Source organism: Oxyura jamaicensis, chromosome 7 (assembly GCF_011077185.1).
Source record: "Oxyura jamaicensis isolate SHBP4307 breed ruddy duck chromosome 7, BPBGC_Ojam_1.0, whole genome shotgun sequence".
Taxonomy (NCBI): domain Eukaryota; kingdom Metazoa; phylum Chordata; class Aves; order Anseriformes; family Anatidae; genus Oxyura; species Oxyura jamaicensis.
The window spans coordinates 30,117,684-30,141,761 of record NC_048899.1 but is presented as its reverse complement, the minus strand read 5'-3'; the positions used below and the strand labels follow the sequence as shown (position 1 = coordinate 30,141,761).

General features: G+C 45.3%; 1 protein-coding gene across 1 annotated transcript; it reads right to left on the bottom strand.

Annotated features, from left to right (window-relative positions):
• On the bottom strand, positions 1-20,800 carry SCTR (secretin receptor). The gene is made up of 13 exons (XM_035331105.1): positions 20,297-20,800; positions 16,441-16,567; positions 13,498-13,608; positions 9,013-9,116; positions 8,619-8,716; positions 7,507-7,639; positions 6,631-6,784; positions 6,479-6,539; positions 5,896-5,965; positions 3,178-3,269; positions 2,945-3,083; positions 2,728-2,769; positions 1-1,678 (listed from the first exon to the last, which is right to left on the bottom strand). Exons 1-13 carry the CDS (start codon positions 20,339-20,341, stop codon positions 1,502-1,504), a joined length of 1,353 nt encoding a protein of 450 aa, XP_035186996.1. The 5' UTR covers positions 20,342-20,800; the 3' UTR covers positions 1-1,501.
• Between the last annotated feature and the right edge of the window lie 3,278 nt (positions 20,801-24,078).

Genomic DNA, 24,078 nt, shown 5'->3' with positions numbered 1-24,078 from the left:
TCTGCTGTTCCTTCCACTGGCTTTGGCTGAGTTTTAAAGGACTAAGTTGACTCAAAACCTTACCATTTCCAAAAAACGTACATTTAGGACTAATTCCTGGGAACTCTTGCCAGTTCACTGATTTGTACTTGATTTTTTTTTCTTCTGGTGTTAAGAGGTTCAGCTCTCCCATTGCAGAGTGACAAGCATCAGCAGGCAAAGCCAAACAGGCAGAGGAGGCTGAGCGAACACAAAACCCTTCCCCCTGTCAAGGCATCTGCTGTCCCAGCCCAGCCGTGGTACCCAGTTGATCAGGAGAACACAGGCTGTGCGATCTGTCAACATCAGCAGAAAATAATGGTATTTTTCCTGTCCTGAATCTTGCAGTTTGAAGCAGCACTAATAGCAGCATTCAACAAATAGCTTCGGTGCAGGTAATTCAACTTTGAAGGCACCCTTTGAATCTCTCTGCATGTTTGTCTTCTGGTGAAATGGCAGATGCCTGCCACGAGGACTTGCTGTAAATAGAAGTTTGAGTGGTTTTGGCAGAGCAGTTGGGGAGCGCCACTCAGTCAGCGCTCGGCAGAGCTGTGCTTATTTTGCCAATGTCATATGGGTGACCGGGAGTGGGGAGAAGGTGACAAATGCCACTTGTTTTCTGTTCAGTCATCTTTGCCCTCAAGGAAAGCTAAGCAAGAATTGCCTCGACTCGGTAAACAGAGATAAAAAATCAAATAGCAGACCCGACTGACTGCATTTGTCAGCTGAATTCTTTCACCCCTTTGCAATTCAAACCAGGGCAGTTTTCATGGCCACTCTTGGAATTTGCTACAATAGCTTCTACCTTTTCAAAAACTGTAGAGAAACCCAAACCCGGACCTGCTGTTTCCAAGATCACCATTGTTAGAAGAGGCAAAGGAAGAAAACTTGGACGCTTCCACCATCGCTGAAGAATACCTGAGCAATGGGTATACAATCACAGTGGAAAGAGGAGTTTGGATGTGCTTTTTATTCTCAGTGTCCATCATCGTTCCACCACAACAGAAAGACTGTGAACCCTGGTAAACTCTAGGCACAAAGTGACTTCGTATTTCAAACCCATAGTCTGTGGTAAAGGACGGTATTCAACCTTCATCTTACGAAGCTGAATATCCTTCTAGCTTCAACAGCAAAAGAAATACAAAACATCTAAAACTCACCCGCCTGGCCTAGCATTGGAAGGGTGCCACATGGAAAATGAGAGGCTACATTTAAGGTAGAAATAGCAGCTTAAAAATATTGGTGTGGAAAGAAACACAAATGACAGTGGCCAGAAACCCAAGGAATAGCATAATGTTTTGGCCCATCTTGCCTTGCAAAATAACTTTGGTGCTACACAGGATATAGACAAACAGATGTGCTTCAAGAACTGCTGATCCACAGCCAAGTCCCGCTCTTGGGTATATACACAAGACTCCCAGCACAATCCATGGGATTTAACCACGTGTATCTGAGCATGGAGGTATCCCTCAAGGGTGCAATGTTAAAGCATGCTTGATCTTTGGAGGGTTGCTCTCTTGTCCTGTGGTGGGCTCGACTTCACTACCTGCATCTCCTGAGTTAAGCCACTTCCTCCGTTACTTGCTGAGGTGCTAAGGTGCTGACGCAAGTGTTTGCTTAAATGCCACTGCCTCCATTTTCTCTGAACTTCCAGCTGAACCTAGGTAGAAAGATCACAAAATACTTGGTTCAGCTAGTTTATCTTGGAGCCCAGCATTGCAGAGAGCACTATAACAGGAAAAGGAGAGATGGTTACCTTTGCCAAGGTTTGGATTTATTTATTTAACCCCCAGTTTAAGGGATTAGGGTAGGGCCTGTTTCTTGTCACTTCTAGTGATACAGCTGTTGCAGCTACACAATTTTCTGTGAACCTGTTTTTCTGTTTAATTGGTGTTGAAACTGTGCAAACTAGCTGGCCTTAGTGTCTGGTTTGGATTTGTCAAAGATTTTTATTTTTTTAATCAAAACAGAACATTTTGACACAAAGGTGAAAAAAATGTGGATTTTCTTTTCTAAACAACCTTTTTTTTTTCTTTTTTTTTTTTTTCTGAAACCCTGTTAAAGCACCATTCAACATTTTCCAAACCCATCCTCCCTTTCAAATCAACTTTTTCTTCCAAACTTAGGAACTAATAGTTTGGGTTTTTTTCTTTCCCTCCAATAACCTGAGGATCTCCCAGGTTTGGATAAAATTTCCCCTTGCCTCTACCAGCAGCAGTATTTTAAACTGCCAGTTCTAGCCCAGGAGCCTGGGAGTTACAGAACCACAAAGGCAACAGACCACCTTCCAAAAGCTTTACCTTATGAGAGTCCTAATAAATTTGGACTCGCTACAGCTTTTGCTAAATTCCCTCCCAAAGATCAAGCAACGAAAACAGACACAGGATGACAGATCATACCATCATACATCAGAATCAGGTTCTGATTTTCAGTGTGACTGTGTGCGGGATGGTTCTCCCACCCTCCACTCCCAGACAGTAATAATGCTATCTGATTTAGGAAAGGGTTGCAATAGATGAGAGATGAAGTTCGCATCTGGCGTATGATTACTTAGGTTTGCCAGGTCTGGGAGATATTTCAGGAGCGACGTTAAGTAGCTGAGAAGAAAATTGTCAGATAAAACATGTAATTCATTGGAGAAAACATACCCTACTAATTAATGAGATATACTTGAGCCATAAAAAATAATGTTATCTACACAAAACTCACCTCACCATTGAGAAAACAATAAAGTACAGCCACGAAAAAACCCTGAAAGATAAAAAGAACCATGGTCACAGAATTAGAACTGCAGTTTCAGCTTTTAAATTCAGATTATATATCTTAAAGGAAATCAGACAGCTTGTTATTGCCACTGGGCCTCTGTGCAGAGCTACATGTTATGCCTCATATTACTTAAAGAAAAGAGCAGCATGTCAGCTATTACCTGGAATGATCCAAGAGCCAATTCAAAAAACAGCTGAATTTCCATTGTGCCACTACTTGTGTCTTCGGGGAAGAAAGCAAAGATGATGTAGTGAACCCCAAAGAGTGGGATGAGGAGGAGCGTCGATTTGGCAAGCCTCCTGGGAGTGGAAACAAAGGGGAAAACCAGTGTAGAAGGTGCAAGAGGAGGCTGGTGGGCTGATGGGGTATAAAGTCATGGTGTGCAGGACGTACTTGTACTGGTTGAAATCGCTGCTCCGTCTTTCGGGTGAGCTGAGCTTCTTCATCAGGATTCTTAAAATGTTGATGAAAAGAATGAAATTAACCTGAAAATAAAAAGAAAGCAAGAAAAAGAAAATGAAGGATATGAAAAAAAAATAAAATAAGCAAACAACAAAAGTGCCCTGTAACCAAAGTGAGCTGCCAGGTCTCAGCAGATCCATTTTGAGGCATTTTGGCTGAGCAGGCAGAACTGGGTCTGGGGCTGGCCTGGGGGTTTGCAGCTGTCCCTGTCCCCATTCCTATGCCCGATCCTGTCCCATGCCTCTCCAGCCTGCCCAGCCACTCATGGCTCGGACGCTGTCTGGTTTTTCCACAGTTTGCTAGCTATGGCCAGGGTTTATTACTGTGAGAAATCACTGAAGTGCAAAGGGGCCAGGAAAGGCCTTGGGGTAGCCCCTGTGTGTGCTGGGGGATGAGGCCACAGGTCCTGCTGCCAACACCACCAATAAACACCCTTTGCTCCCTGATGAAAACACCAGCACAGTTTCGGATGGCGGAGGCAAAGCCATTAACAGTGGGGATAGGGGAGAGCTGGGGCAGTTCCACCTTCTACAACCCCCCCTCTCTGAGGGTGGATCCCACATAAAGGTGCTGATCTAACTCCGTGTTTGAGCACAGGTGAAGCAATGTCTGCTTCTGTGGGCTCGAGCCCCGGACACAGAGCAGGAGCAGCAGAGGAGGCCGTGCCTACTCCCACAGCAGCACCCAGCCACCCTTGGCCTTATCTGCACTACACTGGGGCCAGCAGCGCCCGGCTGCACACCCACAGCACCTTTCACGAGCTCCCGTGCTGGGCCCTCAACCCTTCCCTACGTGTATTGACACATACAAGCACCATTACAGGCATGCAACTGCCTCATGGCGGCCTGTGCGTGAAGGGCTCTGGGGTGGTGGGTTTCCTCAGGAGATGGGGATCAACATCAGATGGGACAGACCCAGGGTGTCCCTGGGGCAGGGGGCTCCCAAAATACTGGGTGAAGAGGAAGCAAGCATGGCTGTGTGGTCTGGGCTGGAGAGGGTGGGTGGGGAAGGCTGAAAGTTTGGGAGCTGGGGGTGAGGAAAGGAGCAGAGCTGTGAGGAGCTGGTGTGGGGAATGTGAAGGAAAGGCAGTGAAATAGGCTGGGGTCTTGGGGGGAAAGGGAGCTCGGGTCTGAGGATTCTAGTGTTGTTTTTTTTTTTTTTTTAACCCAGCAGGTCAGACCTGAGCCCTGTAGGCAGTGCAGGACTTTTTACTGATGAAAATCCACTGGGAATGGGAGGACTGTGGGACTCCCGCTGGGAGGAATTGCCAGTGGGCAGCATAGCGAGCGTGTTAGTCTGGGAGGACAAAGGAGCTTATCAGTGTTGATTTTCTGCCCTTTGAACTGCTAAGGACTGTGTGCTGTGAGGAATAAAGAGATTAGATCTGAATTCTCAAGGACTGGCTGTTTGTTTGCATCTATAGCTATGGGCTTGAGAAAAGCCTCTGTTAGGTAAGGAGGCAGGGCGGTGCAGGCAGCTCCTGCCTGAGGCAGCTGGCTAGATGTGATCAGGGTTTCAAGGGGATAGTGGGTGGCCCTCAAAAGATAAACGAAGACTGTGATTTTCACCTTGCAGAACTTCTGGGCCTTGTTGGAATTTAAATATTGCTGAGCAGCTCCTTTTCATTAGGGAAAATAAATGCTGTGGCCTCGTTGATCCTGAATCACTTTGTGTGGTCTTCTGCTTGTCTTGTGGGGGCGAAGAATTACTCAGTGGTAAAAGGGAGCAGGGTTTAAACCACTACCTATGCTTGGGTTTCCAAGAGAGTGTGTGAGTGCTGCAGTTTGTGATTTGTAAACATAATGGAGCCTACTGGCAACACAAATACATCAGCTTCTGCATTCTTACTCAGTGTCAGCAGGTCACTTGAGAGTAGCTAGCAGCTCGCATGTTTCTCTAGTAAGTCTTCAAACTAATCATTGCAGACCCCAGGGCCCACACTTGGGCAGAACTACCTCCACGAAGCAGCTGCAGCCCCTTGGTACCTTAAAACTATAAAGGTGAGCACCAAGCAAACACTCAAACCCTAGGTGTTGAATATTAGTTGTGCCAAACTGTTAACATCTCCTCTGCCTTGTACTGGCCAGGTTCACACTGAGTTTCAATCCCTACGTCTCATTTCAGTGAGCAATGCTTTAATAGCCTAATTGCAGTCTACTAACAGACGGTGCATGAAGCCTGTGAGCTGCTCTCATTGCTCAAAACAAAAGCTAATGATCATGTAAGGCAAGTTGTTGTTGGCTTTGCTAAGAGGGGCAGTGACCCTGAGACACAAAGGCTATTGTACTGAAATGTACAGCCACTTGGTTTCTCCTCTGGAGCCTTTCTTGAAACAGTCCAAAACAAGCTTCCACAAGCCAGCCAAATTCATATGAAATCAACAGGATGTGGAAACCTGATCTTCTTCAGGCTCTTGCTTCTTGGAAGGACACTCTAGCTTTCCTTGCAACTTAGCTTCGGGGCATTAGTTACTGACAAAATCATGCTGAGCAGAAGTTGCTTAAGCAGTAATTCATGTGTCACACCAGTTCAGGCACATGTCTAAGATCAGTTCATTAACACACTTCTAAAGCATGTTGAGTAGATGATCTCTGACTTCACAATATTTGAAAATACAGTTTGAATGTGCTTGTCCCAGAAAAGACTTACAAAAATAGACAAAACTACAGGGCCTCTAATGATCCACCAGGTATTGGCATTAGTGTTAATGTCCCAACACCTGCAAAAATAGAAGAGAAGGTGCATTCAGTTATCAAAATACTGGTGTCTTTTCAAAGGGATTTAGTCTGTTTTTTACTTCAGATAGGCCCCCACTCCCTCTTCTACAGAATTAATTTCCTGTTCCCACTTAGCTGGTGCAACATTTTGGGAAAACCCTGTCAGAAAACTGTCCACCTGCACTGGACAAAAGTATATCCTACCCTTGAATAACATCCACTTTTCAAATTTTCGCAAGGGAGAAGAGAAAGGAACAAAGCTTCACTGATCAAATGCAGATATTTAAAACATCGTGGGCAGAATTCATTCTTGAAGGATGTCTCCCACCCTTGAAAATGGTCAAATTAATATTGAGGCTTGCTCAGCTGGATGTTTCTTCCCTGCCTATGCTGTGGGAACCAGGCTTACACCACAGCTGAGTTGCAATTGATTTGCTTGGCTGCCAGAGGTTAGGATTGAGCAGGAAACCCCTGCAGCAGCCTGCACAACTCCACCCCCCCTCCAAATAACTTACCCAGTGTTTTCATGGAGTTGCCTTGCAGTGGCCCATGCAGCCACAAAGACAGTTGGGGCACCTGCAATTGGAAAAGACAGTTACTGCTCTACAAATCCATCCCAGAGGCACAACAAACTAACAATTACGCATACAGAAAGAAGAGCCATTACCCCATCCAAGGGTGATGAACCACCAGAAGAACTTCCTTTCTGAGAAGAAGGAAATTACCAGGAGAGCATGGAGGTACAGTCCCTCCACGAGAAGCCAGCTGTAGTTAGACATAATGCAATACTGAAAGAAGACCATGGTAAGCTTGCATCCAGCCTGAGGAAACAGAGGATAATTAACTTCTGCTTGTGTCTGTATCTATTTTCAAACAGTGTTTAAAGCACTGAACATGGCTTCCAGTACCCTGCCCCCCAATATAAATACAAGATATTTTGCTGCCAATAAAAGAACAAAGAAAAATGTATATATTCCGAAGTTCAATGTGTTCTTATATTCTGTCTGTGAGCCCCATTACCAGGATCTAAAATCCACGTAAGAATCTCCACCCTGGTGGTGCGTGCCATGTTTATGGACTCTGACACCCACATTTAGGTGCCTCTGTGTTCATGTGCTGAACTCCTGGTCTCTTCTGTGGCGATCTAGTCAATGCAGTCAAGCTGATGAATGCAGACACCTACTTTAGACCAATCTGGATGGGTACCCTCTGGGTAACACTTGAGGGGACTGTAGATACCTGCATATGGGTATCTATAGCTGCACCTGGGTTTCTGTGTGTGTTTCATCCAGCCTGGGCTCCTTTTCCATCCTCACACCTCCCTCACCCATGCAGAATCCTCCCAAAACACGGAAATCTCAGCCTGGAACAACTAACAAAAGGGGTGGAGCAACAGAGAAGGAACAGGGCATATTTTTCCCCTCCCATACCCTGTATGACAAATAGAAACCTAGGATGAAGATTTTCTTCCCTGCACACTAACTATGGCTGGGATCCTGCTAGGAAGCTGAGGTGTGGAATAAGCTGGAAGGCAAAGGTTTACCGTGTATGCCTCACAGTAGTTTGTGTCTTCAGAGGAGAACAAAACAGCATCTTTGATGAAGTTAGATGAGGCTCGCAAAATGAAGGACGTGAAGAGATGCATGTGGATGTAGTTCCTTGTACAGCGAAGTCTTCTGCAAGGAAAAGAGAGAGCTCCTACGAAGTTACATTCCTAGACAAAGCAGGAAGCTTGTGGCTGTAACCATCAGGTTTCAATCCTTATTAATGCTGGACTGACAACTTAAGAACACTGTTTTTCTGTCTGTCAAAGGAAGACTAATGGATTTCCAAAGAGGAATGCCCTAGAGAAGACCTTGAAAAACAGAAGTCACATCTGCTCCACTCAGGTACTAAAAAAAGCTGAGCGTTGCCAGAAGAACTGAGATTTCATGCCAATATGCTTGGTCTAGCCTCCATTCCTCCTTCCCGGGGCGTCATGAAGCCAAGGAGCTGTGTTTATCCACACTGGGGTGGATTTCTTTGGTTTGTCTGAACAGTGCCTTTGTGCCTGCATTGTTTTCTGTATTACTTCTCCAGATAAGTCGGGTTGGAAGGCCTTGCAGCCTCACAACTAGTCTGCAGAGTAGTTGGGGTTCCTCTGACCAGAGGTGCCTCCCTGATATTTACTGTAAGGGAAATTCATTTCACTGAATAAGCAGCAAAGTGCAAATTCCAGGTTATAAAGCCATATGAAGATAAACCTACTGTCAGGTCACTGCTATAAGCCTGCAACACCTCTCTAGAAGTCAATGCACTTGTTCTTAGAGCAAAGTTTTAGCCACGGTCTTGGGTGGGGTAAAGAACAATAGGAGGAAAGACATTCTGCCCCAGGGACACCAAAATCATGGCAAAATCTCAGCAGGGAGGTGGTGCAAACTCCAGTCTGCAAAATACGATAAACTAAATTTTGGAAAGGATGGGAGAGCACAATATGAGGAACAGCCCTGACATTTTCTGTAAGACAGGATTCAGCTCATTTCCATCACTGATTTATGTGAAAGATTTCAGAAATACTGCAATGTTTAACTTGCCCTTAAAGCCAACAGAAGGATCTGTGTCAGCTGAGATGACAGACATCCTGCCCAAAGGCAGACCAGCAACGCTTCTCCTCACCTTAAAGAGGCCAGGACGACTAAAGCTATTGTCAGCGTCACAAGGGAGGTGCAGTATCCAATGGTGTACATGGTCTTCAGGGTCATGAAATAGGCACGCTGCAGGGGAACAGATATTCACATCTTTACCTTTGACTATCTGGTAGAAATTTGCCCATACCAAATGAAGGCTATCCCTTATTCTTATCAAGTAGATATTCTTGTAAAATCAGCTATGGAAGTTTTAAACTGAGCAAAACTCACTGAGAAAGCATTTGTGCTGAAGAACACCCATACCCACAACCCCACCTGGGGTAGATCACATTATTCAGTCTCTCCTTCCAACTCGGGATATTCTGTGTCCCTTCCCCAAAGCCCAGAGCAGCAGATCTGTGGTCACAGGCACTCGGACTCACTCTTTTCTCATTTGTGGTGTCATTGACATTGTAGCCACAAGCAATATCTGGTCTTGGATACGGGTCTGACCAACCCTCGCTGGTACAGTTTCGATAGACAAAACCTGTATGGTAACAACAACAAAAGAGACAAAACCAGGTGTAATTATTTCCAGTTGTATCTTTGTTCTCCTCCTTATTATCACCAACATGAAGGGCTGCTCCAAGAGCAAGGAGAACGTTTTTTCCTCCAGGCAGTGTACTCAGCATAGCTGGAGGTGAAATGCAGCTGAGCTGATTGTGTTGATACTTGCCCAGTGTATTTGTGTGGGTCATAATATTGTTTGCCAACTCAGGGATGACTGTGATGGATGTGTTTTTATTAATTGCAACATAAATAATACTGTTCGGTACATCTGGTGTTTCTTGGCCAGAGTTCCAAGATCAGCAAACATATGACTTGTTAGGTCATGGATTCATACTCCATACAAACCTGATACTTTCTTGGACATTCTCGCCACCTCAGGGTTGAACTACGGTTTGTCACAGTCTGAGGAGAACATAAAACGTTAGATGGTCACAGCTTTTTGGTGAGACTTAAATGGAAACTAAAAGGCTTGTACCCACAGCCAAGTCCAGGTGTTGTCTTGGGCAGTTATTTCCTCGCTTACTTGGAAACCAGAGGCTAGGATGCAAATCCCCTCACTTAAGTTAGACTTCTGAAAGCAAAATGCTTGAGTTTAAGTGTGTCCCTTGCAGCCATCTTTCTCATCAGCGGAGAAAAAGAGGCATTTGCAGAATTCATCCCATTTTCAGACAGACATCTGCACAGGGCAGTTTGTCTGACCTACTTCTATTCGGACATCTGACTCCTCAAGCTGGGTGAGATGGGTCACCACCAAGCTGCACATGGTTAAATAGGGCAGGTTTGAACATGCCCACATTCATATCCAGCACCTACGCACCTTGCAATCTCACCCAAAGAAAATGGTCCCAGCAGGCAGGTAGGCTATGGGCTGAAGAGAAGAGAAACTTCCACAAGTAAATAAAACCACTGCCTGCTGTCCTAATCACATGTATCTGTTCAGTCAGAGCCACCCTTTAGAAAGAGGGCGTAAAACCCTGGCTCTGCTGCAGTAATAGCTGTACTAGCAAGGACTTAGGACCTGAAATCAGCAGTCCTTCTTAGTGGAAGCCTTGACAGCAGGCACCATAAAAGTCTATTTCTGTCTACACATTTAGCCACAGGGACTCTAGGGCATCCAGTTTCTGCAAAACATCCCCGCAGTGCTGAGGGAACAGGGGGAGATGCATATGCAGTGCTGTTTGGCACTGGTTTATGCTTTTTGGAGCCCTGCTGGGACTGTCAGGACAGTCAGGGCTCCCGCTACCTCTGGGCTAATTCTGGAGACCTCAGAGCATGTCCACACTTGGTTTGCACTCACCTCTGTAAAACAGCAAGGCACAGCAAACATGCTGATATCTCCAAGCGGGGAGAGCTCTGGGTGTGTCCGTACCCCACTATTATTCTGATGCTTTTATGAACATATTGTTCCAGCTTAGCATCTTTGGAAGGGTCAGGCTTGTTTTTTAAGACAGGTTTTCTGTACTCTGCTGCAGCACAGCAACAACAAAAGGAAGAGAAAAAGGCAACCAACCAACCATTGGTCTCTCTGTCCAACGTAGGACCACCAAGCTGACCAAGGGACTGGAGCACCCGTGAGGAGAGGCTGAGAGAGCTGGGACTGCTCAGCCTGAAGAAGAGGAGACTCAGGGGGATTCCATCAGTGTCTATAAATACCTGAAGGAGTGTGCAAAGAGGATGGAGCCAGACTTTTTCAGTGGTGCCCAGGGACAGGACAAGAGGCAAGGGGCACAAACTGGAACACGGGAGGTTCCCTCTGAACATCAGGGAGCACTTTGTGCTGTGCAGGTGACAGAGCACTGGCACAGGCTGCCCGGAGAGGTTCTGGAGTCTCCTCCTTGGAGATCTTCAAACGCCATCTGGACATTGACCTGGGCAACCTGCTCTGGGGGGCCCTACTTGAGCAGGGGACTGGACCAGGTGGCCTCCAGAGGTTCTTTCCAACCTCAGCTGCTCTGTGATTCTGTGATCCTGCCTTGGCACTCAGCAAGTGAGAGGTATGGTGGCAAATGTTCTACTTCAGCTTCAGTTAAAGACCCATGTACTCAGAGCAGAGTGTCATGCTTGTAAACAGGTCCATAACTGGGTTTCGCCTAAGGATGTCAAAGTTGATCAGACAAGGAGAGGTGAAGTTCTGTGCTGGCGTGTGCTTGCAATTGCATTACAAGCAAACCATAGGAGATTATGCAGGGTGTATTATATGTATGAATATGAGCACAACTTTAACAATGCTGCTTGCTTATGGGTGAAATACATGCTGGGGACACTGCAGCATGCCCCACTCAGAGCAGACTCAGGGGCTGCAGCCCATCTAACGTTGGGTGCCTTGGAGGACTTCAGGGGCAAGGAGCAGCAATGTCTGAAGGGATGGCTGTGGAACTGGGGCCATTCCATGCAGCCTCCTCCTCTGCCTCTGACTCCCCACAGACATCATACCTTTCCCCATTTCTTGCCTAGGACATGATGTGGGTTGTGAACTTCTGGTATGTTACTTGGTTTTAGATTATTTTGTTTCTTTGGCCTGTTACGTGGTGAGAGGCCAGACAGTCTTTGCTGCAAATGCAAGTCTGAAATGAACATCAGCGCAAATCTCAGCTGCACAGAGACCAGCATTTGGGTTCAGAGCTATCTGCATCCCTTCACATATGGGTCTTTGGCATTTGTGGCTGCCCATCTCTTTTGTAAGTGGCAAGGAAATAAAACTTTTGCTTTTCTTTCAAACAAAATGATATTTGTTTTTCTTTTGCAAAATTGCTGTAAACAGGGCAACAACTGTAGCGGTAATTAAATGCATGAGTCAAAAGCCAGCCACAGTGCAAAATCAGAGGAGAAAGTGGCTATGAGAATGAGAATAAACTATTGCTGACTTGGACCCAAAATGCCAGATGCAGACACTGAAATAAGCTGTAAATGCCAATGAACCATGTCTTGGGTTTCTGTTTTGAACACTGTCACTTTGATTAGTGCTTATCAGAAGTGGCTCAGCTCTCAGCTTCTCAGTAAGAAGGGCAACCAAAGTTTAAAGCTGTTAGACTATCTATCTCCAAGATAATGCAATGCACAATTGATACATAATTACGACCTTTGGATGTACAAATTCCTGTTTTTCTGCCTGGCCAGTGCTGGCTGCATGGGCAGAGGCAGGGAGCAGTTCCCTCTAGTGGCTGCACCAGCAGGGATTTCCTTTAACATACTTCAGGCTCAGTATCACAGTGCTGAAATTTGTGAGCACATGCCCAACAGATGATTTTCTCAGCGATCTGTGCCTTTATATAGTTTCTCTTCTGTCTTTATACAATATTATAGTACTCAATGGGCAGCTACTGTTTCTGTGTACAGAAAGCAGCATGGTATTTCTTTTAATGCATATGGTTCGTGTCTGATTTTATTTAAAGAGCACTAAATGCTTCTCTTCCTACTTATATAATCCTTAGTAGACAATCTAATACTTTGCCTTCTGTTCCTCCCTCCATAAAATCAATCTGTCTGCTTTTCTGTGAGTATCAGATCTCATTAATCCATGTCCTATAACCAAAGAAAGGAGAGCCCTCTTCTGATTCAAATCATTAACTCACTGAAGAGAAATGTAAGCACATTTCTCAGGCATTGTTAAAAAGTCAAAATTAACAGAAAGCAGGCAGAAACTACTACTTAATGGCTCACAATTACTGTAATATATTGGGAATAAATTTCATTTCATTTCTAGCTGAGGAATCTCAAAGAATGGGCAACAAATGCTGCTTGTTCTCTTTTTGAGTAAGGGGTTTGGTGAGCCATGGGACTAATGGAGCTTGAATTCTTGTGCATTTGTGCTGCATCCTTGTGTGGAGACTGTCACACATAATGGGTGAATCCCCGATGCAGATTTCCACTTGATGGAGGCACAAAAGGGGTTCTTTCCCTTACCTGTTTTTTTTTTTTTTTTTTTTTTTTTTTTTTTGCCAAAACTCGTGTGTGCTTAATGCTGTGTGAACTTTTGCCCTCTTGTCAAGCTTGGCTGAGATCAGCCCCCTAAGAATTATTAGAAGGGGAAAGAGGCGGAAATATATAAACAGAGACTGTGTGAAGAAAACTCTTTCCCTCAAGAAACCATGTTAAATCTGCTTTTCAGGATAGCATTTACTTCCTGCATTTTTCTCTGCCTGTCTAAGAGAAATAAACTCTTAAACCATCTTGCTACTTTAATTCCAGGCTTTCCCACGTTTAGATTAGTGATGGAAATGGAGCTGCTAAGTGGCCATTGGTCTTTAAAAGAAGCAGGGACATAATTTCCTTCAAGTTCAGACCTGATGGTGACATTTTTGTAAACACCATGTTTAACAAAAGACATCTCAGCAAGAAAAGAGTATTTTTAGCGTTACCTTTTTTCCCAGTCAGCATCTGGAAGAATTTGGGGCAGGGAGCATCGACAGTCTGTCCCACAGCTGATGAAGGCCAGCAGCTCATGTTATCCCACATTCCAGCACATCTGCCTGGGGGCAGCAAGGAAACACCATGAAACTCCTCCCAGCAAGGAAACACCGTATGCAACACCATGAAACATCTCCCAAAAATGCAACACCATGAAACATCTCTCACCAACAAACTACCATGAAACATCTCCCAGCAATGAAGCACCAAGCAACATCTCCCTGGGACCAAAACAGCTATGGGAACAGAGATACTCGGTACCCTGAAAAGCAAGCTGGATGAGACAGATCAAGTCCTGCTGAGACCTATAGAGGCCTAGATGGAACAGAACAGGTCCTGCTGGCTTCACGCCATCCCCTTGCAGGCTCCAGACCCATCCCACTCTGGTCCTTGACTGCACTGGTCTCTACCAGCTGAACACAGAGAAAGTTGGGCCATGGGGAGTCTTGCACCAGGCCCTTGGCTACCAATCTGTCTTCTGGTAACTAGTGAATAGCCCTGGAAAGATGAAGGAAACCAGATGTCAAAAATTTAGCTCACTTTTCAACCCTTCTAAAGCTTCCACTTTGAATCAGCCTGATGTTTTCCTTACATAATCCTTGTGTAAACACAAAAAGGCACAACGTGACTAAGAGTTTAAACAGCTTCAGAATGATACTGGGGAAAGGACAGAGAGGAACAGCATTGTACAAGCATAAATATTCTGCCTCTTCTTCATATCTTTCATTGTGTCCAGACAGTGCTGGAGTGAATAATGCCAATAAACCACGGACTGGGCTCGGCTGTGGGTGTCAATGGCTCTTCTGCTGCAGGAGAGCAAAACTTCACTAAGCTCTTCCCCAAGGCTGTGAAGGGAAGATCACCACATTTACAGGCCAGGGGAAAATGTGAATCCTCTCCTGTCTTCTGGCAAAATATGCTGGTAATGTTTTTTTCTGCAACCAGGCCTTTGACAGCACAACATGCCTAGTGTAGGCCCTGTCTCAGCGCTGCCATTGGGCCTGGAGGCCTGCTGGGCTCCCTCCTCCAGGCCACTGGCATAACAAGGGCAGAGCTAAAACACAGAGAATCGTTTTTCCTTATACTGTAGGACAATAAGAAACACTTTCTGCTCAGGTACTTTGTGCCTGATTCACTTGCAACCAATCCTGTTCATTTGTGACATTTTTGTAAGGATGAGAGCATGGAGCAGAGACAGCACTGTGGCAGCTTGTCCCTTGCTTTGCCTTTCTTCCTGCTCCTCCATGTGGTGCTGCCTGCCCACACCAGGCAAAGCTTCTGGGGCAGCAGGTACAGAAGGGATGGGGTACGGAGGGTTAGCAACACCCTGCAAAGCTCCTGCTCTCTTTCCCTGCATGGTACACTGAGGGCAGGCACTGGATCCCCAGAGTTTTGTTTCTCTACTTCAGGCTAAAGTCCCTGTATAAGATTTTCTCCATGCAGACCTCAGGCATGCAGATAAACAAAGGATGAAGAAATGTGCAGAATAAAAGCATTATTTCCTGTAATAAAAGCGTAATTCTATAATTCACCAAGGTAACAAACCCTCCTTGAGTAAAGACCAGAAGAAGGAAATTCCTGTGCTCTCTCTTCAGAAGCCATTACTTGGGGACAGCTGTGCATCTTACACCTCTTTATTTTGGGGGGTTCACTGTCAGGAGAAGATGTGTTTGCAGAGTTACAGCAATGGAGAGAGGCTTAGTCACTCTGGCCACTTCCAGCTTAAAGCTTTCTGCTACGTGGGTAGCCCCAAGCTCATGCCAGTGTGACTTGTTTGATCTGTTTTGCAGAGTTTAAAGAGGGATTTTGATGGCCACTGGAAATGCTCTCTCAAAGGTTTAACACAGTGCTATAGTTGTAACTTGTATCTTTCGGGAGAAGGGCACAGAGGGTAGGGGTGTCCTGTATTAAAGTATCTAGGGGGATGTTTAACATTTGGATCTAACTTAATCCAACTATATTAAGTTTATTTTTATATTCGATGAGTCAGATCTGCATTCCGGAATATCTGCCAGCCTGCGACGAAGTACTCTGTAACTTCTGCTATACAGGCATAATGCCCCAGGGCAGTCTCACACCCATGAGGCCAACAGGGAAAACACAAAGACAGAGAAAAAGGCTAGGCATGCTATGAAAAAAGGCAATAGATCTTCCCTGCGAGTCCTGCCCCTGGGCCAGGTCATGGTGAAACCTTTGTGCATCTTAACACTCTGCTACAGAGGAAGGCTTTGAAACTAAGCAAAAGCCTCAAGTCTTGCTTCACACGGCAGCTTATCTCTGGCAGGACACCCTGCACAGAGCACATCTCATGGGAAATCCATCGCTTTACCATGCTGGTGAGGACCTTGCCACCTGACGGGCCGTAGAAGTCATCCAGAATCAGTTCAGCCTGTGAGATCTTGTGAATGATACAAACCCACCCTCAGTGCTGAGGTCTGTTACAGACAGCCTGTTAGAGCAAGAAAGGAGCAAGGAGAGTCTTTCTTCAGTCCATGCGACGGAAATGTTGGCTGCTGGTATTCGTTGTTTTTGAAGGCAAATACAGTTGAGTAACTTTGTACTTAGTGAGATGACTTTATAAAAATATCCTTGCCTAAGGTGAGAGTAACTCCAAATCCTCTCCAATTCACAACATTTTGTTGCTGATGTGCTCTCTAGCTGTGAAGACTGCAGCCAAGCCACTGACTTTGAAGCCTCATATGATTATTATTTGCCATCACAGTAAGGTTAAATCCTGCTCTCGGAGCCTTGCAACACATCTTACCTGTTTTTCTGCTCCTCACCAAGAGGCACACATGGGGTACATGCCTCCTGTGGGAAGGAACGTGGGTGTACTGAGGCCACTCGGCAAACCTGAGGATGGTTTTCACCTTGCACATTCCCCCACCCTTTACCTGATGTCAGGAGCAGATCATTTTCAGGTGTCCTGTTCCTCGCCTCCAGGGACAGAGTCTCAGCACAATTTTCTTCCTCCTTTTTCAGGACACTCAGGAGGTCACAGATAGGTGGGGCAGCCCTGATCTGCAAATTTGAAAAGCAGTGCAATCACTTTTCCTCTTAAAACGTGCACCCCCTCAGCAGGATTTTCCCCCCTTGTGTTCACATTCTCCATGCAATGCCGTCAATTGATTGTGGAGAGTATTTCCTTGAAATACAGTCGATTTTCTTAATTAAATCTGCGTTTTTTTTGATAGCAGTAGGCAACCACAGATTCAGTTCCTGTCTGCTCCTATTTGCTGAGGTTGTTATTGAGAGAAAAGAGTCTGTTATTCTGCTAAATAAAGTACCCAAGCACGATGCTGTTCCCAAAATCTGCAGAAACATCCAGGGCACTGCTGGACGCTCCTAGAGCAACAGAGAATTAATTATCCACCTCCGGCAGTATCAAACCACAGGCCCTTGCAGTTTGTTTCCCTGGATGACATTTACTTGCATGGTTGGCCCAAATACGTCCACTGGCTGCAGACCACCCAAGCCTGTTTCACTGCTACCGATCACGGAGCTGCAGGAGCCAAGCTGACAGCAGAGTCTCAGGGAAATTTTTTGCGAGGAAACCGATCGTAAATTGGCCTGAGCACACCATGCCACATTCCTCTTTCTCCATCCTCCTTTCTCACAAGGAAGGGTTGAAATGTTAGTCTTAACTCAGTCCTGAAGCAGTAATTAAATGTCCAGTTAATGTTATATGTAGGTGGGCCAAAATGAATGTACAAAACAGCTACCCACCATTAACATGGCATGTATTAAAAACCAGTGCAAAATTATTTGTAGGACAAGATCCCAGTCTTAACATCTCGCAGTATGTTTACTGAAAACTATCCCCAGAGCCTGGGATGTTTCAGCTTTCAGGCAGTATCCAGAAAGTCCCCCTGAATCGCTGTGGGACACTCTTCCAGGCACATTAGGCACCCCTAACATCTGTATTTGCCTGAACCAAAACCCATAAATCTGATTTCCACCTGTAACAGACCTGCTTGGTCCCCAGTGAGTGGAAAAAAGTGCTTTCACTATTTTTGCCTTGTTCCATCATTTATGGCAATAAAAGTATTGAATACAGACAGGTTCCCATTATAACAAAATAGATAATTCCTGCCTCATTAACAACAACAAAACTTTATAAATTCCTGCTATAGAAATTATACGCATATATATATATATACAAGTGTATATATACATGCATACTTAAGAGATTAAAAACAAGTCATCGGGATGTATTATTTGAAATTTTTTTAGACAGAAATTTTTAATTTTCTGAGTGGGAAAATGTAACCTGGCATCATCGTATTACTGCTCAACCTATTCAATAATGCAGTAATTGCTGATCATATTCTGATTAGTTTTAGGGAAAAAAAAAAATCAGACCAAATTTCCAATATTTTCAGCTGGAAATATTTGGGGTATTGGATTTCTGAACAAAGTTTGATATTTTCAGCAGTGTTTTGTGCCTTGTCTAATTGGTATGTTCTATTTCACTGCAGCATCTTTCTCCTTCATCGTTGTGCATCCTGAAATAAAGAAATTTAAAACCGTTCATTTGTGCAGGATGTAATGAATTTTCTTGAATCACTCATGCAAATAATTCAGAATAAATAAACTATTCTCTGATACCAGGATTTAAATACATTAAATCCATTTAATCTTTGAAAAGTTGGAAATGTCCAATTGGAGTAACACGGCTAAAGAAAGGTAATTGCATTGAGTAGTTTCAGTTGTTAGTTGAAGGCTGAATTTGATAATTTCTAAATATTGACAGATCTTTCAAAATTTATTATTTATCACTCTGTCATTATGTGTTTGATTACCAATAGTAAAGCAATTAACTACATTTTCATAATACACAAATACAAATGCAACCGTCCAAAAGTTACGTTGAAATTGCGTTAAAAAACAATATTAGCATTAAACATTTAAAGCAGCCAACGAAACCTGTTTGGTGTGCATGCGGGTTGCTCATCATGATACTGAATGCGTGCAAAAATAAACATTAGCCACCACCTGAGTGATGATCTCAGAAACAGGAGTATTTTTCACCTTAAAAAAAAAATAAACATCCTGCAGGTGCTGCTTCCTTTTTAGAAAGGTATGTCCTAAGTGAGCTTTTGTTTTAGAAAGATTTTTAACGCCTGCTTTATTTTCCTTCTAGAATGGGGCTGCATGTTGATAGCATATCCAGAGGTAAAGACCACCTAGACTTTTTTTTTTTTTTAATAAAATGTCACTCAAGCAGGAGCATGGTGTAGTTAATGCCTCCCCATTACTGTTTGACCCAGCAGAAGGATGTTGACCTTTCTCTTTGGAAATGGACACCCCTGTCTGACACCAGACCTGGTGGCAACTGGATTTTAACCCCGGTGAGAGCAGAAAGCCCACAGGTTCTGGCTCAGACACCTTGCATCCCACAGCCTGCCTCCCTCCTCTCTGCAAATCCAACTGGATGGGCCATGGCCGTTTGCTGAGCACCCTGAAACCTGCCACTAATGGGCCACCCGGTCCTGCCACCAGCCACAGCGCCCAGCACCCAGCCTGCCTCTGCCCTGACACCTCCACGCACGTGTGTGCCTTTCTCATGTGGGTCCCGCTGTTTGCTCGTGTACAGGCATCGCATGAGTCCTGTGGGCACCTTTTACTCCAGAAGGAAAATCCACTCCTGTAGGTGTGGTTTCTCCATCTCTTCCTAAATATCTCCCTGTAGCAGCTCCCAGGTTGTCAGATTTTGACAAAGGGGCAAGGCATCCTCTTATTTTCTACACTTTTTATTTCTTTAAAGAAAACGTAACATATCAGAACCATTCCAAACAGAAATAATTGTGCTAACTAGATGTCCAGAATGCATAGAAATCTGCAATTTGTGATATCACTAGCACAGCCAACTACATTTCTTAACCTGTGAATGAGTGGATCTAAACACTATTTAAGAGTCCTTTGGGTAGCACCTAAGAATAAGAAACCCAAATGACAAGAAAACCAACACAATCACTGTTTTATTAAGGAATGCAATCAAAATGCAATGCAGATTGCATTCCCTGTGCACTTAAAATTCCTTGACAAAGCTCAGGTTTTGTCAGAGTTCAAGCCGAATCCCCTGCTGGGACAGAGAGTGAATTTCCCAGTGGTTGCAGTGATTCTTTGTATTGACCAAGAGTTTGACCATCTCTCAGCTTCTCAAAGCCAAGCTGGGCATATTTCAGTCTTGGTTTTCTATGTTTTGCAAAGTCTGAAACACCTGGACAGCTCAGAGATCAGACCCCAGGCTCAGCTGTCCTGCTGATTGCACTGGGCGCCTGGAGCGCAGTCCACCACCTAAACTCCCAGTAAACGGGTAAAGCCAAAAGAAGAGAACCAAAATGTGTGGGGCAAACACCACTTTACATTCCTTCAATCTGAGTCAAGTGAGGCATTGGCAGTGGTGGGCATTCCTGAGGGCATTGCGTGCTGGTGTAAATCAGCAAAGCTCCTCAAAACAGCATCAAATCCTCCCTCCTTCCTCCCAGGACCGGCTGAGTTTACCAAAGCAGGTTAGTAACAAAGTCCTCTTTGTGCAGATGGGGAAACTGAGGCACCCAGCATCTGGCCTTCTGGACAATGTCAATTAGTGCAGGAAGCAGCAGAAGCAGTAATAATAATAATAATAAAAACAGCTTATACACAAACATTTTAAAATCACGATGCCACAACTTTATGGAATAGAGATGCACTTATTCAGATAACACGATTCCATGCAATCTGGAATAAATAGCTCCGAGCACCTACCAGGACGGCTGAAATCCAGAAGATGATCACCCAGACGGTCCACATAGTCACTCAGTCTGCTTCCTTCATCCTTCATGCACCAGAGGTCACCAGGCTGTCTGCGTGCTCTCCAGCCTGGCTCTCAGCTCCTTTCACTTCATTCCTTTCCCTCCTCGCTTTTTTTCCTTCCCAGCTTTGACCATCCTGAGTCAACGTTTCTCTCCAGCTGCCGAGCCCCAGAGAGCATCAGCAATGACAGGACCCCCCCGTCCGCCCTCCAAGCTCTCCTCCTCCTCCGCAGTTGCCTCCTGTCCCAAGAATAACAGCACCTCTGTTGAGCATGTTCCTACTATCGTCTGCCTCCCTTCCCGGCTATTACTCACTGCTATCGATGGGTGTCGGTAGGGAAGGATCATTCCTCATCCTCCCATGATAAGGGACCAAGCAGGGCTCCCGTGTAAGATGTCAGCCCCACAATGGCACAGGTAATCTATCAAGGGGAAATAGTCATTAGCACAGAGCGCAGCCAGGGGAGGACCCAGCCCTGGAATAAGCGCCCTGCTGGGAAACGGGGTTTGAGGAATGCAATCCAGGCTGCCTGCACCGCTCCTGCTCCCGGCAGCTCTGCACATGCCTCCCACAGCGATCTCATATCCCCAGGCACTGGGAATCGGGAGGCTGGCAGAGGGAATCGGGAGGCTGGCAGAGCCTGCCACAGCAGGTCCAGCTTCACGCGCCTCCGGTCCAGCTTCACGTGCCTCCTGCCCAGCCACCGGTGCTGGAGGTGAGCTAAAGTTTGGGGTTAGGCTATGAGAGAAAGGGTGCAAAGAGGATCCCACCTTCCCACCACTTCCAAAGGGGGCTCCAAAAGCTCCCTGGACTCCAGCCTCTCATCCAGCATCCAGAGAAACAGGCGGTCTGCATGTGGTCCCGATGCTATGGGCTGCGAAATCCTCTCGTTTGTGTCCTTGTGGTACCTCGTGGTGAGGTGTTCCCCATAGGCAGCTCCCTGGCGGCAGAGCATGCTTTATTTCGGCAGGTTTAGTTTCTGAGGAAAAACTATTACAAAGGTGTGCTTACCCAGGGTGTGAGCTGGGGCTCACAGACACCAAGGCAGGCACTCCAAACTCGGCTTGCCAAGTTTACTTGTAGCACAAAAAGGAACACAGAAAGAGCTGAAGTTTGCACCATGCACTAGTGCCCACTCTCAGAGCACTGCAAACCTCAGCTATACTAAAGCGTCTCAAAGCACCTTTTACTACCTTTTCCAATTTACCATCTCCCGTCACTCCAGGCATAGGCCAGATGTGATGAGGGGCTCCCCAGGCCATTGGGTCTGCTCTCCAGTCTGCTGGGGGTGTGCTCTAGAGCTACCAGTAAAGTCAAAGGCTGTGACTGTAAGACATCTAGATTGTTACCTGTGCACTGAAAAGCCGTTATTGGATTGAGCAAATAATCTGCCAAGCAGCATAACAAAGGAATCCGGGTTTCCTAGCTTCTTGTCCCCTTTCCTGTGCCCACTCAGACCACAGTAACTCCAGCTCATCTCTACACGTACTCCCCAGGAAAGCTAAACTGCAACGTTCTGCTTCCCCTACACACTTCCCTCATCTCTCCCTGTGTCCCCCAAGTCACCAAGCTGTGGCTGGACAAGAGGTACCACGCTATGGCTGTCCTGCCCAGCCATGTGCCCTGCACGTGCTGACTGCCCAGACAGCAGGAGAAGCACGACAGAAAGCTGCCATGCTCACCCAGCATCGCTGCCCTTGTAGAGGTGAAACATTTCAGTCTTCTCCCCTGCCCACTCTAATCTTTCAGGAATTTTCATTTCTTTAAGAGTTCTGCTTGCCCACAGAGTTTGGTTGGAATTGGCCAAAGGGTTAAACAGATTGTTAAAAGGAGGTATGAGAGGCAGCCAAGCAATGTGATTATAGTAGTCTGAAGAAACCGCATTGGCAGTGCTGCATCATCTCAGTGGGCTGCTAAGTCATTCTCTCTCTTCCTTTGGCTCAAAGAAAATTTTATTATTCTGTTGTTATTGACACAGCTTCCCCTGAAAGCCACTGCTCATGCTTGTGTTTGTGGCATCAATGCAGCTTTGCTTCTGAAAGCACTTTTAGATGGGTGTGTGTGTGCATTTTCTGATACAGGCAGTGGTTGCCCAGGGGCTTTGAAGAACCGATGTTGGATTTAAACACCAATAGTGTGAATGAAGATCCTAATATTTTGTGACCCTTGCATTATACGTATGTGTAAGCTGAGGGCTCAAAAGATTATGGATACAAGATAAGACCTGGAAAACTCTCACCTGTGCAAACCCTTGCTTGATGTCAGCACTCTGGGAGGGACACGCTGTGCTAGGAAACCTATGAGCAAAAGCAGACTGCAGATAATTATTAGGAGAGAATTATTAGCAGAGATTTATTAGCAAGAACTCACAGTTCTTGAAACAAGGTGTTGCTCTATTATATAGTATAGCATTGCAGTTTGCTACATTCATTCCTACCCAGCATATCTGTTTTAAATTTGTCACAGCTGGAATTTGTTTCAGTAAACTAAACCAGAAATGAAACACTGGAATTTGTTCATGCAATCTTGAAATACTTCAAATTGTAACTTCAGTAGTAAATAAATTAATTTGCTTTATGTTACTTTGATTATAGGATTATTTACTTATCAAGTACCTTAACCAACCTCAATATTAAATATTTATTAATACATAAAATTTCCATTAGTTCTTCAGTCTAATCATTCATTTTTCTCCCTTCTTTGCTAAAGAATTGTTTATAATCCCTGTTTTACAGCTTGACAACCAGGCCATGCATTTTTCCTCTGACATTTGGAATATAGATATAAAATTGAGGTGAGACTCACCTATTTAAATCCCAGTTCAAACTCCTTATTTACACTAACCATCCCAAGGAAATATGAAGATTTGTTGGCCAATAATCCTCTGTTTCCAGCTACCTTTTCCATTTATTTCCCACCTCTCAGGAAACCTTACAGAGTGCTTTTCCACCAGAGGTGCACCATATTCAGCTCCTCTGATGTGGAAGTGGAGATGGATTTAGTGGCACACTCCGTTATGACCGTGCAAATAGAGAGACACACAGGTGAATCATGTTTCCGTGGGAGGAGAAACACACTGTTTGCTCCACTGTATTCCCACAGCATTTTTCTTGGGAGAGGAAAAAGAAAAAAAGCAAAACCATAGAGCTAAACAAGTTCAGCGTGGGACACTGTGATTAAGCTCTGGAGCTGGTGCTTCTGTTCTGATACCGAATCGTACCATGCAAAAAATGCAGGTTTTGCAAAGACCTCTCCCCAGAGCCGCGGGCAGGCCAGCCGCGGCTCTCCCACAGATCTGTCCTGCAGGGGGAGAAGAATTTCAGCCATCTGCCTGGCTCTTGGGCTGTCAGGTGGAGAACAAACTGCTGTCAGCCCTAGCTGCGGCTGTTTACATAGCTGAGGTGAACACATAGCTTGGAAAAAGGCCGGCTGCCTTTCTCCTCTCGTACTTGACCGGACCAAGGCTGTGCACGAAGCAGAGCTGTGGTTGTGGGTCCCAGAGCCCAAAAACCCCCGCAGGCATTGGGTGGGCAAGAGGCAGGTGGTTTCCAACCCAACAGAGTTTTGCAAGACTTCTGGTCATGTTTCACCTGTTAGAAGTGCTGAAAAAGGAGAATTTTATTCTTAGAGAATGCAAGAGGATAAAAACCCAGTTCTGGAAACAGCTCTGCCTTCCAATACTGCTTGCCCTCAGGCCACCGTGGGGACAATAGTGGGGCTACGAGCATGCTGGT